This window comes from Struthio camelus, chromosome 1 (genome assembly GCF_040807025.1).
Source record: "Struthio camelus isolate bStrCam1 chromosome 1, bStrCam1.hap1, whole genome shotgun sequence".
Taxonomy (NCBI): Eukaryota; Metazoa; Chordata; class Aves; order Struthioniformes; family Struthionidae; genus Struthio; species Struthio camelus.
In genome coordinates, this window is record NC_090942.1 from 216,691,902 (window position 1) to 216,709,647 (window position 17,746).

At 36.3% G+C, this 17,746-nt stretch overlaps 1 protein-coding gene across 19 annotated transcripts in view; it reads right to left on the reverse strand.

Annotated features, from left to right (window-relative positions):
• Positions 1-17,746, reverse strand: part of DLG2 (discs large MAGUK scaffold protein 2) — a 1,033,288-nt gene that overhangs the window by 205,953 nt on the left and 809,589 nt on the right. For all 19 annotated transcript variants that reach the window (XM_068930581.1, XM_068930580.1, XM_068930592.1 and 16 more), the window contains one exon: positions 12,079-12,181. In XM_068930581.1, coding sequence (XP_068786682.1) covers positions 12,079-12,181 — 103 coding nt within the window. The remainder of the gene's footprint in view (positions 1-12,078; positions 12,182-17,746) is intronic.

The window sequence follows — 17,746 nt, forward strand, 5'->3', positions numbered from 1 at the left end:
ACCAGAGCAAAAGCAAACCAAGAAAATCAGTTACTGGGGATAGGTCTTAGTCATCCTTTCTGCATGCTACCACAGATGCTGTCCATACTTGGCACAAGAAGGAAATAAGACTCTAACATGACACTGTGAGTGCATGATAACTCTGCAACATGCTTACAGCACTACATATACATATATGGAAACTCGTTACATGTCACTGTTAACACAGAACAACAAAGAGAGATTTTAGCAAGGCTTATCAAGGTCTGGTGGGGATGAAAGACACTGTCCTCAAGGTCAGAGCTGCCCTGATCTATACAGTGCTGTTTACCACTGCATAAAGATATCCTGAGGTTCTGTTAAACAAGATTTGCAAAAGCAACCGTTAACTTTGACAACATCAGCTTTGGGGCCCAATTTAGACAAACATAAGGATACATATTTATTTATAAAAACACCATGCCCTGATTCTCCTTAAAAAAAAAAAAAAAAAGATTCTTGTCTAAGAGGCATATGCATTGAACTTAAGCTGAAGTAAGCTGCCTGACCACCATTTTTATCACACATTTCATTTTAGGCAAACAGCACTGATGGGACAATTAAAGCCAATATTTACAAATGTTGTTCAAAGTTTGTGAAGTTTGAATTTTCTGTGCAATTCTGTGCTATTCTGTATAAGTCATTTAAAAGCAAATATGCAGTATGCTAGAAGCACTAAAAATATTTACTTGTGTTAGTCTCACGTGTTTCCCTTGCAAGTCACTAGAAAGCACTTAAAGACGGCCAGTACCAACCTCAGAACTGGTAACTAATATCAGGTTTCTAAGTCCATGTTTAGGCTGTGGAATACAATTTATATGAATTTTAAAAGTGAGCATTTACATAATTCAGTAGTTCAAAAAATCAGAATACTTCCATTTAGGAGTTTATCTTGGAGGACCTAGCTTAGAAAATATTAACTATAATATCTCTGAAACCATTTTCAACTCTGAACATGGGGTGGGGGGTGAGGGTGGGGAAAAGTAGTTATATTCAATAGATACTAGAGCTTCTAAAAGAAAATGCATCCTCAGATTAAAATATATAGAAATTTTTACTTTATGGGTAAATGGTGTCATATATTTTAAAGGCTTTTGCACATTGAACTATGGTTAAAATTTATTTTTTGAATATTTATCCCCTTTACCTCAGCTTTCATCTAAATTTCTAACTCAGCCATTAGTACGTTAGCCATTAGTAATCTCCAGTGGAAAGGCAGGTTAAGATTGAAGATGCTGTGCATCTTCAGTGCATTGATGCATCATCAAAAAGGTTTTCTCACTCAAAATCAATATTAAGGAGACGGCTTTTTTGAAGCTGACATGACAGATGACATTTCTTCAATGATCCTTTAGGCACAGAGATTGACTATGCAGTATAAATCTGATTCTTATTTCTTGTCAACTGCCAGGTTACCAGCAATAAAAAAGAAAAAATAACATAGATCAAGAACATAGAAAAAGAATTTACTGTAGAAGTAGCGATGGTTGTAAACATTTCCAGAGCCAATGAACTGTCTTGCTGAAAATTAGTTTTGATGTATGGCATTACTGTGTGATCAGATACCACACAGCTTCCCATTTATCCTCCACAGACACAAACAATCTAAACATGTGTGGTATATGACAACTGTGAAGAAATCTATTGCAGACATCCAACACAGCTCTTAAAATCTGGCCCTCTGGATCCAAATTCCAGTCGCCGATGACTGTGTGTGCATGTGTGTGAATAAAAGCCTAGTCAACGGCATTTCTGTTCTTCATAACTACATGATCACGTATCAGTTAAGTACATCCCAAATCAGTGCTGAAACTTTCACCAAATATCTCTTATGTCACCACTGGAATTATAAAACAGATTTAGAAAGGCAAACGCAGAACTCTAATGCTATTTAAATAATGCTTTTTTTTTTTTTTTAATTCTCTAATTTTGCCATCATTCTCACCTGAAGTTAATAAATGCAAATCAACCGACTAATCTACTTAAAAGTCAAGTCACAAGAATGTGGGAGATTATCTTTAAATCTCCTGGACTTGAAGATCTTAATTGTTGTTAATTTTCTACCTCAATTGCAATTTTAAGTTGTCTGTGATTTTTCCCAGTTTTTCTCCCTCCATCAATTAAATTATTAATTTGCTTCAAGAATTAATCCTGAGGGAAAGTGTAGTCTAGCAACTAAAGTAAAGGCACAGGGCTCAAAGAATTTATTCCTGGATCCATTAGCAAATCACCCAGGGAACGGGGAAAGCTACTTTTCTAGTAGCTACTTCACAGGGACACCAGAAAAGACTGATTCACCTAGCTCTAGGTAGCGTAGTTAGTTTGTCTATCCAGACTAAGTTAGTCATCTAAATTCCCTCTATAGCTACTGAGGAGAGACACATCTCATCCTAAAACTCCATCAGAGAGGCTTATCCCTCCCCACTGACTACAGACAGGGCCTAGGCAACTAGCTCAGTCAATGGAAAAAAGGCTCTACCTTTTAATTAGTATATTCAAAGCTCTGTAATGTCATTAAATGAAAACTCCTGAGCATGTCAAGCACTATAAACTTCTCAAATAACAATTCCAAAAGACTGCCTAATACTTGCATTGGCTTCACTGTGAATTCTGTCGAGACAGTGGGCAGAGCACTGGGCCTGAAAAATAAAAACACATTATATGTCACTTTCTCCTCTGATATTTAGCCACGCTACCTGGGCATCTGTCACTTTACGTGAGACTTGCTGTCTTTCCTTAGCATGAAAGATCTCCAGAAGTAGACTTTAATCACTAGATGTTTTGGGAAACCTTAATCCTTTAATGTCACAGATCTTGATTCTCTCCTACACTTGCTGTTTAGCCCTTTCTATAACGTTTTGTGACATGCAGAAAATGACACACCTGAACGTGTCTCTCTAATTTGTCTATTTCTAATTAAACACTAGAGCAAATGCATCCTGAACTCACAGGATGGATTTGGGAGCCCTACTTCTTGTTTTTATTCTTAATAGATTCAAGAGCAGTTCTCCAGGAAATCCTGAGAGAATATGTCTTCAACTACAAACCAAAACATTTTGCTTGTTCAGCATTTTTACATAGAATTTAAGCTTTCTCTGCTGTAGTCAAAGTGTTCATATTATCTGAGGACATAAGCTGAACATGCAATGATTGCATAGATGTGTGTACTTGAGTCTTAGTTTAAGCATGTGAACAATATTTAGTAATATTGACTATATTTGTGAAATCTCATCCAGTTTATGAAATGATTTGTATTTTCAGTCATATCACTGTGTGAAATAATTCACCTGAAGGCAGAGAAAGCCAGTTGTTACTAGTGACTTTTTGAACTCTATGAAAATGGAATTTATTAAATTGTTTGGATAAAAAATATTATTTTTGAAGACCCTTCAGTATCTTTAACGGCCCAATCACACAGGACCAGTTTCAAGTTAGCATAATAGCCTCTAAAGGCAAAGCTGTATAAGATCATGAAGACGAAGAAAACCAGTACTGATGAAACAGAACAAAACTTACACAAATGGAAAGTAAGTAGGAAAGACAGTGACTCTGAAGGTAACTAAAAACCAACATAACAAAGAAACAGATGAAATCTTTGCAAAGTAAAAAGATTAATAAGAAGGAAAAGATAACACTTTTAAAGTAAATAGCTGGAAATAAATGCGCTGCTGAAGTCATACGATATATGAAACGGCGTCACTGTAAAACAAGTAATGTAATGTAACAGAAGTGTTGGTAAAATTCATTGCTTAAAAACTGAGTAAAAAAGAAAATAAACTCCAAAACGTATGTCTTTAATATAGAACACGTGTTTTTCAAATTATATGAAAAATTAAGAACTGAAAAATGTGAGATTACGAAGAAAGATAGAAATGTGATTTGTAAACAATTTCAACATTTTTCCTTAATCTGGGTTTAGAGATAATTATCCCTCGGCTCTTCTCTGTCAACTCAGATGTTTACTCCGCAAGTTCACGTACCTTCCAACATAGTGAGAACCAAAAAAGCAAAGAAGCATTTTCCATTCTATTGCTAAAGACCTAAAATTAGAAACTATTTCTGTAGTATCACTTGAGTTATAAAATTATTATTCCTATTACTGTTGAAGAGCTATTAGAAAGCCAGTTTACAAAACCATTTATATCCTACACATTGCTAAAAGTTCTTGTTTTCTGAAAAGCTGTCAGGTAACGCTGAAAACAGGCAACACAGTTTTAGTGTAGCATATTCTAAAATAGGGACAAGCAGTGAGAAGAAATTGTACCTCATACTTAACAGTAAAATTAGCAGCTGCAAAAATAACAGCTGTTGGAGAAATAAAATCAACCCTTTATTCACATTCCCATTGAGACTAACCTATTACTTTATGATTATGATTACCTTAAGGAAAATAGGAAAAAGGAAAGTACTAAACTTTAATTAAGAAATTGCCAAAAAAGTAATTTGCTTTCGCCAGTATGAGTTTTTAGCAGGTATACTATTTTCTCTGTATATATAAATAAGAGTAAGCAGAAAAAAACTGTACATGAACCATGAAAAAATGAGCAGGATCTGAAATAACAGAAGCTCAGAGAAACAAGTACCATAAAAAGCCCAAACAAAACATAACTTTATATTATCACATTTGAAATGAAAACAGGAAAAGACATGTTTTAAAAGAAAATCATATTTGTCTGTACAACTTCCTATAGCTGATACTGAGTCAACTTTATGGAAGAATATACTATTTAAGAAGAATTAAAGCTTGCTGATAGAAACAAGAGCTAAATATAACTAAATTGCAGAAAAAGTTTTTAAATTGAAACATTTATGAAAACGGGAATCAAGCAAGCTCAGGACACTGTGAGGAAACAGCAAATGCAGCCTAACAGACTGGGATGGCTGCCTTACACACACACCCCAAATCATAACTTTTATCACGACAGAAGCTTTAAAAAAATGCTAACACAACTAAGTGTTAATGAATCATCACAAAAAACATCAAGAAAAGAAATCAAAGCCATAACTTGTTTCATGCATAGTAATTTTGGTTATTTAGTCTAAGAAAAAAAACACCCAAATTATGCTTTTTATAAAACATAACATTCAGTATTGGAGGAGCTCCACTGTGCAGCTCTGCTGGGATTGTGCTCTTCTCTATATTTTACAGAGGAATTAAAATACAACTTTCTGTGCTTCTGAAGAGTGTCCTACTGAAACTTGACTTTAAAGGAACATTTGTAATCCCCGGTGTTTCTTTGGCTATGACAAGTAAAAGAAAATATCTTGCTCTGTGTGCTGAGGCATTGCCAGCATTTGCAGGCAGAGTCACTTGGGGACTATGGTTAATCTATGCAGTAGAGCGGAAGTTGTGGTGAGGACAGCTCAGGCAAACAGAAAAGAACCACTGTGATAAGAGGAAGTTGTTTTAAAGTGGATGAGGAGATTTTTCAACTGTTCTTTTCACTTGAAACATGTATTTTTTATTATCTTTCACCTGAGGTAAAGATAGTTCGGAGTTTGCAACGAAATTATAAAGTTGAAACTTTGCTCCAACAATGTAAGAATAAAAGCAGTGTATTCTACAGCATATGCAGTAACTAGAGGCAACAAGCTATAGCTAAAGTATCTTAGATGACCAAACAAGTGTGATACTATCTTGGTAACTGCTGCATTTGTCCTGAGGGTACCAAAGTGGTATTCCCTGGATGAAAAGAAAGTAAAACAGCAAACCTAAGTAAAACAACACCTAACCATATGCATTAACTGCTGACATAACCTGGAACACTCAAGGATTAGTTTGAGTGTGTGATTTGATGCATTACATAAAGTTGAGTACTGAGGCCACATAATAGTGTTAAACATCTTAATTTATACAGAAATCTTTGCAAGAAACAAGGAAGCAATTTGTTGCTCAGTGAACTTCTGCATTTCTGTTGAGGTAAAATCTGTTAAAATTATTAGAAGAAGGAGAAACAGTTTTGATAGCATTATCTGCAATCTGGCTGACTTCACTTCAGTGGGCATTGCACGGACAAGCAGGAGAGGAGGCATAGGTTCTTAAGATCTAGTGAGTAAAGTAGCAATTTCACATTCCAACACTAAATGATTATCTGTTCTAATTAGTTGTCGAAAAGAAGATTCAATAGTGAAGACAGGACATCTATTCAGCCAGAGAAAGCAGGCTACTATTCCCTTACTTGGTTAAAAGAATAAATCAGTAAATATGGAAACCAGCATAGTTGGGGATGCCACTGTAAAAAGAGGCAGAAAAAAACCCTTTGCTACTGCCAGCTGAATGAGACAGCAGTCCTTGTCTGCTGCACAGGAGAACTTTAGTGCACTACCAACTGCTATGAATAAATTAGGATCTGAAACAACAACTCTAGAGTGCAAGGAAAAACAAAGGCGCTAAGACTAGGAAAAAAGTAACTTTTTGCACACACATGTGCATGTCTGCATGTGTATATATATGCATATGCGTGCACATATACAGAATTGCACATTCACTAACAAACACAGAGGCTGAAAAACATTGGATATATGCTGGACGGTATACAGTGGAAGTACCGCTACATGCTTGCCCTGTTCTTATCTCTCTCTCTAAGCTGTTGGCCACTCAGACAGGATCCTCAGCAAACGGGCCTTCGGTCAAATCCCGTATAGGCATTCTTAGATTATGTTATATTCCTAAATGCACCCGCATGAAATATAACCTAACTATGTTGCATTCTTTGGCAATTAGATACAGAGGCTTCTAGATAATGGAAGCCAACTGCTGTAAATTGATGCAACTTTACCCAAGTCATCTAAACGACACAGATTTTCAACAGCTGAGAAAAAAGGCTCTTAACATGAGAACATTTCAAAGCATAGAAGAGGTCTAGACGGAGATAAATAAATACAATTATTTATTCTACCCAAATATTTTGTATCTACCTTATTTCTGCAGCAGCTAGAAAAGTTAAAACATTTGAATCAGAAATAGATGTGATAGTTGTACCAAAATAGGAGATGAGCCTTTACCTTTATGGGGCAAGGATAGGGAACGAAATGGAGGAAAGAGCTAAAAAATAACCATCAATTTTTTCAGGGTGAGACCTTTGACAGTGATTCCTAGATTTTCACTCCGATTTTTTAAAAGTAACAGATTTCATGCATTAATAGGTCAGATGAGGGTATAAGAAAAGGACTACGCTTTTGTAAAAGCTGATGCAGCTCATCAAAGCTGGGTCTGTTACAATACACTCTCTGAGCCTCCCAGATTCAGGAACAAAAGAACTGAAAAGGGAATTTATTACCATCGCTGCCATGAGATGCTTGTAATTGTAGGTACAGTTCTCCAATAACTTCCCCATAGCTGATGTCTGCAAAGAAAGATGCTGCTTATCACAGCATCTCTCTGTCTGAGATTCTCTTTCCGACTAAAGCTCAGTCACTCACCAGACGCCTGGCTCGGACCTCCTCACCACGCGCAGTGTCACTAAGCAAGCAGCTAATAGCTAACTCAAAAGGGGAAAAAGCAGGAATTCTCTCGCTGTAACAACTTTTCGACCTCTGCATTGTCAGCTAGTCTAATCAAACTCTAATTGATGAACGTTTTCCCCATATGCAAGCTGTTAGGATAGGAAGTTAATTGGCTTGCTTGAAAGATTTAAAGCACATGAAACTTCTGACTGGTTCAAGGGTTTTCCAGGGATTGTTGCAAAGGAATAGCTGCAAAGACACTGCAATGCAGCACAGCTTACAAGTCACTGACATGGAATAATTTGCAAAAAAAAAAAAAAACTTAGGACTAAAATCTACCCCTTTCACAGTGCTGCAATGGGAAGGACTAACAGCATTTGAACATAAAATGTAAAGTAAGGCTTTTTCAGCAGTTCCATTATGGAGTCCAGTTCTCCTCCCCTCCCCCAACTCCCAACCCATGACTTTCAGGACAAATTGTCTGTATTTCAGACAAAGCTCCCCTTTATTTCAAAATGTCCTTCAGTTTCACTGACTAAATACTTTTTTCTTAATTCCTTCTATACTGGGCTGTAGTTTATCATTGCTGCCATTACAATCAAAATAGGTACTGCACAAAAGCCTAGAAGTGTAAAAAATATTTCCCTGCGCAGTATATATTCCCATTGTAATTTCCAATTAATTGTTTAGTAAAGACACACTGCTCCACCCTTCTAAGATTATTCCTCAGGGTCAAGCTTTTATTTTGCAAAAGAGAAGTGCCTACTCACTAGCTTTACGTTTGTACAATGTTTCAGAAGATATCTGAAAGAGCTGCTCTGCATGGAGAAGAGAAAAATGCTTCTCAGAATATTAAAAAGTGGAGAGTAAAGCTAATTGTAAGTGATCGATCCCTCTTCTAATTTTGTTCTAAGTGGTTTTGGTCCTTAAATTGTCTTTAATTCCATGTAAACTGTGTGCAGAAGCTGCAAGCAGCATGTGAATACACCAAAGTTGTCTCTTTGAAGCCCACAGGATAGATAGTGTACTTAAAACTGAATACATGCATAAACCTCCATAGGAACCAGAGTGACAATGATCATTACAGATCATGATGCTCAGCCCTACTTGACCTCTGTTTACACAATACATAAGATACAGTGCACAGGTAATTTCCAGTTTTTAAAATGAAAGAAAATCCAGTTATAGCTCTTGTCCTCACTGTTGAGCTCTGTTTTTTAACGTCTGTGATCCCTTTCTCCCTTGCTTCCATGTATTTTTTTTCACAGAATTTTCATTTCTGTTTGGACTTTCATACCTCTTTTATCTTTTATTCTGTTTCTCAGAGAGATGAGAGAAATAATGGTGACGTACCTGAGGAAAACAGAGATTAAAGAGCAGAAGAGCTAGGGAAAAGGAATTGTTCTCCATTCTTTGCTCTATCTCTTGTACTTCCATCCAGCTCTCCTTCTCATGCAAATCACTCTTTGTATCTTCCACTCTCCCTTTGTTCACTGTCTGTGCTCTTTTCCAGATTTACCTCCTATTTCCAACATCACTTTTTGAGGGATAGGCAAGTCCATCACCAACGACAACTCTGACAGCATTTAGAGAACTTTGTGGTGCTATGATATTTTATCTTTGCTAGTCTTTGCATTTCTTTATTCCAGACAAGACAAGAAACCAAAGTGCCACACTATCAAGAGGAAAAGCTATTTAAGTCGAAGGCAAGCCCCAGATTTTTTGCAGAAGTTGCCATTCTCAAGAGATTTGCTGCCAAGTCTATACACATAAATGTGAGGGGAGTTCATACGAGGCTCAGATAAACTTTTGACTGTTTAAGGCAAGGAAAGGAAAATTCAAACTTTGAAAGCTGTTACTATAGTATTCATCTCATCTTGTTCCCACAGTGAAGTACGTTACTCAATTTGGAGACATTATATTATTGCAAAGGTAAGTATGTTGTAGTTTTTTCTTTAGCATATAAACACTAAATTATTAGAACATAAATTTTTCTCACTAAAAGTTTTAATTGCTAATCATCAGCTAGCTTTTAAAATTGACTAGCACTTCTATCATTATCACTTAATACCGGAAATATCAATGGCTAAAGTTTTCATTGAATGTTTTTGTTTGCAACAATTAAACATTTGTTTAATAAGCTGGAGAAGACAAAAAAGGTATCAGTTAACATTTGCAGTGGCTATTATGAGATCTCCTTAAAATCCTGAGACTGTAGTAACAACTCAGAGATTTCAGTGTGAAAATGGAAAAATCAAGCCATAGGTCTACTTTGCTTATGCACTTTACTGGTTTTAGAAGCATTTTTAAAGTAATTCCAATATACGCTTCACGATAAGACAGGATGAATAAAGAATCAAGTAAAAATTGCATAGAAAGGAGAAAAAGAGTTGTGCAGGATCTTCAGAATAAGTTAAATATTTATGCTGATACAGCTAGAATACGTTTGTCTTTCTATGTGATTCATAAATTCTTAAATAATTCTCTGCCAAGGTTATTTAAAGAGCTCTTTGAAACCTGCTTCAGCTTTCTTTGCTGCTGGGGTTTTTTAAGAGTGAAATACTTCATTTTACATCCATATCTACACAATTTCCATTAACCAGCATCTCCAAATAAAATGAAATTCTTCAGTGGTAGGACATGATAGGCTGGGTGATTATGTAGCACCTCAGGTGGTATGACAAGGTATGCGACTCAAGCTCCCCTCACTACCTGAACAAATTAAATCATTTCCTATAAAAATGCTAAGTTTAGGGCCCTATTCTTTATTTGGCCCCCCTTTCTCCTGTCTGCTGAATGATTTGGGTGAAATAGAAAAGTGGCTGTGTTCCACTGGCGGTGAGCCACGCAGTCTGGACTAGTCTGCCCTTAACAGGGCCCTTGGTGTATGGAGCAGCATTATAGGAAGAAGGGAATAAATAGCTAATATAATGTCTAATGGATTTAATCAACAGTATGTGAATTGCGTATTTGCTAAAACTGAATTTGATGAGTACGGAGCTGGTAAAATATAGCGGAAAAGTATGTCAGCTACAAGTTCAAGTATAATAGGAAAATCTGTCAAGCAATGTATGTTTTGTGCATTAACAATGGCACAGAACAACTCTGAAATGCTGTTGATTGCTGTAAGTACTCAGATACCATGGAGATAATTGCAGTATAAAATCACTAGACGGCAAACAAGACTACCACAACTAATGGGAACATGTTTTTATTGAGAATCCACTGTGGATGGCTATCTGTAATGAAATTGCTTTTCAATATTTTTTCTTTGAAATAACTCTAATTATTGCTTATGCATTTTTATATGAAGATATTCCACTCATTTAATAAAATATAAACACTTTTACAATTTCCTTTGCTCTCATCTGCACATTTCTTAGCGTAGTCTAATTTGTTTTGCTTGATGACTCAAGTGCAGATAAACAAAAAAATGGGTGCATGATACCAGGTCTGAAGCACAACTATAAGTTTGACTAAAATACCAACTTTTTTCTCTTTGTGTGCTATCACCGGAATTTAGAGAATCAAAAGACGGTATCATGTGGCATAAACTCTGGCAGTACTAACTCATCTCACCAGTGTTTCTGAAAAAAATGACCAGCAGAACCTATTATTAAAACTGCACTCTTTCACCTGAGACCTACGTGTGATCTAGGTAGACATACGGAGGCAGAATCAACAACTTGGGTTGAGAGGTCATAGTAACACTTCTAAATTTAGCTATTTCAGTGTTTACTGAAAACTGATAAAATGATGCCAGCAAGTCTTCCTAGACACCTGTAGGGGCAGAATTCACCTGCAGAAAGGGTTATAGTAATGACTGCTGTGAAGGAAAATGATCTCTAGCTCTTATCAGAGAATTCACGTTAGGAAAAACTGCAGCTTGTGGACAACGAGAGGAAGCTCTGTCACTTAACTCTGAACCGGTAAGATCAATCAGTGCCTACTTCTCTCCACTGAAACAGAGCCCAATTGACTAGCTGAAACCCCAGGAAGCTAAATATTAGACATCAAAAGCTGGGTGAGATAAATCGCACCCTAAATGTCTGATATTTTGCTAAATTTTCTGTTGATAGTTTTATTTAGCATGTTTCTCTTGTAAATACTTGCTAGCCAGGGCTAATTCTCCTGGAGCTACGAGGACACAGTCATCCAATAGTAATAACGGGGGGCTGCATGCATTCACCAGGAAGAGATTATCTTCCTTTAGTTCTGATCATGGATCTCTCTGGCAACTTCAAATCTTCCTGTCTTTACTGTTCATTGTTAACTTCTTTTTTGCACTATCTACCTCCAGGAAAAGAGAAAAGAAGAGAACATAGAATAAGTAACAAGGAAAATAAAATGATAAACTAAGTATTGATTACTGTCTTATTATATGCACATTTAAAGACAGTTCTTATAGTTGCATAAAACACTTCTAAAAGCAAAAATTGCAATAAAAATATAGCCACTTCTTTGAGATAAAATTGTCACTTGAATTTTCATTCTGGATGACTTCTGATGATAGCTGGGAAAAGCACTAGCTACACCCAGCCTCATCCTTTTAAATGGGTGGCTTTAAAGCACTTATCTTTTACAGTATGTCCTTAAGTTTACTATTTTACTTACCCTCCGGCTGGTATTGTGCTATGATTGTTACCGTCTGCCCTGCTCCTTTTAACGCAGCTGCAGCCTGCTCGTGGGTAGCACCTCGAAGATCAATACCATTCACCTACAGGAGAAATGCAAACGACAGATCTGAGCAGCTTAACATTACACAGAAAGACAGAGCTTTTCTGTTTAGTATCTGATAAATGTAAAAGTCAGTTTGCCCAGATAACACAGTAAAGCCAAAAGGCTGGCTGTGAGAATTTGCACTAATACGGCACTTCACAGTTTCTGCATGCATATCTGTGCATATTCTTCTGTGACCACTGTGTTTTGGGTTTTCTGCTCAAATGAGTTTACTATGGTAGTCTCTTCATCAGTCCATTTTATTTTAAATAGAAGTTTTACAAGTTAAATTCTCTGCTGTGCTCAAAGGTCACTGCAGAACAATGCAGGCAAGGAAACTGGCTTCCAGCCAGACTCTGCAAGGCCAGTCTGTAGCTCCAGGGGAACCTGGAGATATAAGGAGCATTTCTGGCAAAAAATGCTGGTTAGAGAACTTCCAGAGCAGAAACTCCATCTACCATCCTCTTTTCATGTCATCCCTCGTCCTATTGCCTAGATAGATCCTCCTATCTTGCAATGGAGTTGCTACCAAGTGCAGCTTAGCCACCTCTGGCAGTTTGACATAGGTTCCTCCGACTCCTGAATGATGATTTTCTGCTGCGTAAGTAGTGGTAGCTGGACATAGCAGAAATCAGAAAGCAGAAAGCACAGATTCCACACATAAGAGTTGCGGGCAGTTTCAAAGCTTTCTTGGTTTGCAGATTTGGTTTTAAATCTTTTGTCAGCAGCATCCCAAGGAAGAGGAACAATGAGTGTTAGCATGTATGTTGATAAGACACAGGGAAAGGAGCCCAGAAAAGAAAGCTGGACAGAAAATCTTCAAGAAAACATTTCTGATGATAAAATCCTAAGTAAACTAAGTAAAAGCTTTCTGGAGGTCCATGAGCTGGTTTTGACAAAGATAACAAAGCCCCCTCACCCGGGCCCTGCTTCCCCAGCAACTGTCCATAAACATGTTCATGACCCACCCTCTGAGGAAGACCGGGGAACAAATCCCTTCTCTGCCTGGTTTGGAGAGTTTTCCACCTCAATCAGGCTTTGTTGTCAGAGTTCTTTCTATTTCATCTACTGAATTATTAACTGCTGCAGTAATATGAATCTTTCTTTCCAAGGGGAGTGTTATTGAAGTAGGTGTGATATTTGTTTCTTTTCACTTCTAAAGATTTCCACTTCATAATGTTTTATGAAGAACAGGAAATTTTTGAACTGTTAACGACTCCAGCAGGACAGAAATCCATTTCCTATTGCTCAAGAAAAGAAAAAAAAATATGGAAAAAGGAAAAAAAGAAAAAAAGAGAGAGTGCTATACCATAGATTTCACAGGCAAACAGGCCAGAGTATGAGTCCCAAATTTCCAACATAGCAAATGTTTCTGTGTTTGTTTTTATCAGGTACTAACATAAAATGGCTAAGCATATATTGAAAATATGGATTTTATTTTACCTAACTTTTAACAACTTTTTAATGCTGCATAAAAATAAAATGGATTCCACAGAACTTTACAAATAACAGTGATGACTTCTAGTACGAATATATTTATTTTGATTACTTCGGTTTATATTTAGAAGCTGATATATTTTAACTTGCTGTCATTCACCAAATCTTAGAGAACATGATGTTTTGGGAACACATATTTATTATTGTATGACAAAATCTAGTCTTTACTAATGTATGAATCCAATATTTACATTATTATGCTCAGAAGAAACAATTTTTTTGATAGTAATAACAGACAACACAGGAAATCCCATAGTTTCTGATCCAGAAGACTGCGCTATGCTATAGTACTTTTTGCCTGTGTACTAGCTGAGGCATTGCCTAGCTGAGGTTTCACATATCTGAAAACATTACTCCATAAGAACCCAAGTTTTCCTCATTAGACCTGTTTGGAAAAGTATCTTTCCTTAATTTTTTTTGTTCCTTTTATGACAATGGAGGGAAAAATATTTTTTCCTAAACAATCCATCTTTTTTTCCCTCAAAAACTTTTTTAAGTCATACATTTGATGATTGTTTAATATTTCCACCCATCTTCCCCATAAAAATCAGCTCTCCTGTTCTAATAAAAATTAAGTCTGAATTTCAACTGGCTATATTATTTTAATATCATTCAAAGCGATGGATGGTCTAGAATTTTGCAGAAGCATGATTTATACAATGGTTTATCTTTAGATTCAGAAAGGAAACATGAAACTTTCAAAATAGAAGAGTATAATCTACTGAATACTGAATCTGATCTTGCTCACATCCTCAGGCAAACAAGACCGATTATACAATCACAGTAATGACGTGGATGAAAAAAATGAATTATATGTTATGTTGCAGAACAATAACTGGATTTTTGAGTTATTTTGACCATACGTGTATTCCACAGTGAATGGGTATAAACAGCCACTTGAAATCAGAAATTGTTTGCTGCTAATGCCTGCTTGATCCATTCACGTATCCTAGACACTTTTGGGCAGCATATGAATGGTATAAGCACAGTACCAAGCCACCATCTCCTGCTGTGATTTTTTCGTAAGGAAGGGAATCTCAGCGGACAGGAGAGAGGAGAGTTGGTAGACTATATACAGGGATGATGGATTTTGAAGAGCACTAAAGCAGCTGCTACAAGGTGGGCACCTTGCTGCAGAACTGGAAACATTCAAAGCAGATGTCTGTGCCAGAATATAACGCCTCATGCAAATAGATATGTATGGATGCCCATGTTGCCCATGTTGTTACAATGATATAGACAACCTAAAGGTAAGCCAACACTGTTATTCAGCTCTGGTATTGGCATGTATTGGTGTCTTCGGATCATATACTTCATGCATACTCATAGGCATGCATATTTTTCTCACAATTTTTGTTTACACTATGTACAGAGAAATGAATACCTTGATTAACAGGCAAAACTCAAATGCCCCAAAAATAAATTCTGAGCATAGTCCAAATGAAAGATGATAAACTTCATAATTTGCCTGATATAAGAGTTCTCAGTTCTCCTGTCTTCCTATCTGAAAGTCACAGATGTAAGGTAGGTGGAAGCTTTGCAAATAATGAGTCAAGGGTTCAAATAAATTTGTCTATGTTGTGTACACGAACCTCAAGTTCTGTGGATGGCAAGACTAATATACACCCATGCAAAAAACTCACTGAAATGCAGTCTAGGAATACAGTATTATAGAGGGCAATAATTAAGTGCATTCTAAAAGAGCAAAAGGAGAGAATCACAGTTTTCGGTGCCATAAAGTTTAATATATTGTAATGTATGACACTGATATTACCTGCAGATGAATGCGGTATCAACTAGGACTTGGTTTAAAACCTCTGGAGCGAATATAGACTTCTGGAAAGGCGAGAGTATTTAGGCTACTACTGTGAAAGGAAGAGCTGTTGTGGCCCTATGCTTATTCAGTGAGGACATTAAGACACTTAATGCTATATTGCTATGGGACACAGGTGTACCAGTAATATAATTACTTGTTAACTCAGAGCTGTAGTCACCGCTTTGGCATTCTGGAGGACCGAAGCAGAGTCCTGAAGTTTAGACAGCACAATGCCTATACCATGCCATACAGGAAACCTTAACTAGGATTCAGTGTATTTGGAGAAGAGAATTTTGAAGCCAGATCACCTTTAATACAAAGCTTGCCTTTTCTCTCATTGTTTCTCTCTCTCAATATCTTGAGAGAGTCCTGAGGAAGAAGCAATAAGATGAACTGAAGAGAAGCATAAAGGAAGACTTCTGAATTCTTCAGCTCCTGATTTGGGGAGAAGGATATGGATAATGTCATCTGGACAGTATTAGCAGGTCCAGGAAAAAAATTTAAAAATCAGGTTTTTTTAAGCTTAAGCTCGAAGATTGTAGACTTTAGGAAAACACAAATCTCTCTTAAGCAGTACTTGAATATCTGGTAGTGGTCTTACGATATGAGTTGTGTTAACAGAACACAAAGTTAAGAAAATCATTAATAAGTAAGTCATAATAATCTCTCTGCAGATAAAAGGAAAGGATATGTGAAAGAATAAATAAACTACATTTTTACTCTCTTTCTCCTCTGAAAAAAAATTGTTCTATCCATATGTCATCTAATAACTAAAATCCCAATAAAACATCAAGGATATACAAATAAGGCAGCAATTCCACCACAGTTAAATATTTGTTTTTCTCTTTTCCTCAGAACAATGAGATGCCACTGGAATGACAGCTGACTGATTCCCACACTTTACAATCTTATTTTGGAGGAAATGATTGCTAAGCTGCAGACACCGATACATTATAATGATTAAAAACCTCTGAAATCAAGTACAGAGCTTTGTTAGGATATAGGCTAGGATGGTCATTTGATGAGGAATTTCAGGTGTAAGTAGTTGAAATCAGAACAGCAAGAATAAAAAATGTCAGAAAGAAAATAGCACATCAGATCTATCTATCTATCTTCTTCATTTTTATCAGATGATAAGCAAGCTGGACAAACCAGAGATTAATTAAGGCTGAACAGGTAACAGTTCACTGGCCCTGATTTTACACTGGATTACCAAAATAGTGATCTCACTCTTGTAGATACACAGCTGCAGAAGTCAAGCAACTGTTGCCAAATAGATAGATGGGAGTCTTTTTACGTGCTGTTTTGCACATCAAAGCCTGCCTCACTAACGAATATTAGACATTAAAGTTAGAAAGGGCCTTCACATCACCCAATTTCCTTCAGAACAAGAACTAGAAAAGCTAACTCCTTTCTGCTATGAGCAGTACTCTCTCCCAACATTTAAAAGCAAACATAATCAAATCTTAAACCTTCTAGTTGAAAAACCAGTATATTTATATAGAGACATTCAATCTTGATGAAAGAAAATATTAATTTACGCATTCTAATCAAATTCTTACCCTTAGGCCAAAAAGAATAAGACTTTTTCATTTGACAGCATGAAAGGGTAAAACAAATAATAGTCTTCTTCCTGCTTCTTCCACCAAAACAATATTTATTTTAATTACAACAATTGTGTATGGTTATATTTTTGCCTGACATGCTTTCATTGCAAATGGTTAAATCTGCTTCCAATTACTGCTTTCATTGAATTTAATGTGTTTCTGTTAAGGATACTCAGTAAAAGAAACAAAATACAAGAAAAAGTTGCATGTGTGTATAGGAAAGTTTAATATACACCAAAGGTGTTATTTTATTCTATTAAATGGGCTGGACTCCTTTAAGAAGCATTATATAATAAGCAAAGCAGCATTGTTGTTCTGAGCTTGACTGCACAATCTTGATGCCTTAGTCGAGAATGAATTTGACTGCACAATTTCTGATGCCTAATTCCAAAATGAATTTGACATAATGGAAATAAGAAAAGCCTGCAGCTTATACAGCTGTCTGTCTCTTCTGTACACTGTGCAAAAAAAAGTGGTTAGAAAGCTTACGATTAAAGAGAAGTGCTATAACAAAAGATTATAGTTAAAAACTACAGACAAAACTAAACTGAGACAGAGAAAAAGAGGTAACTATAGGTCAAGTAATTGGCCTTAACTTCACTGATTCAAATTGAAGTACTATTGCCTTCATATGGAATCACAG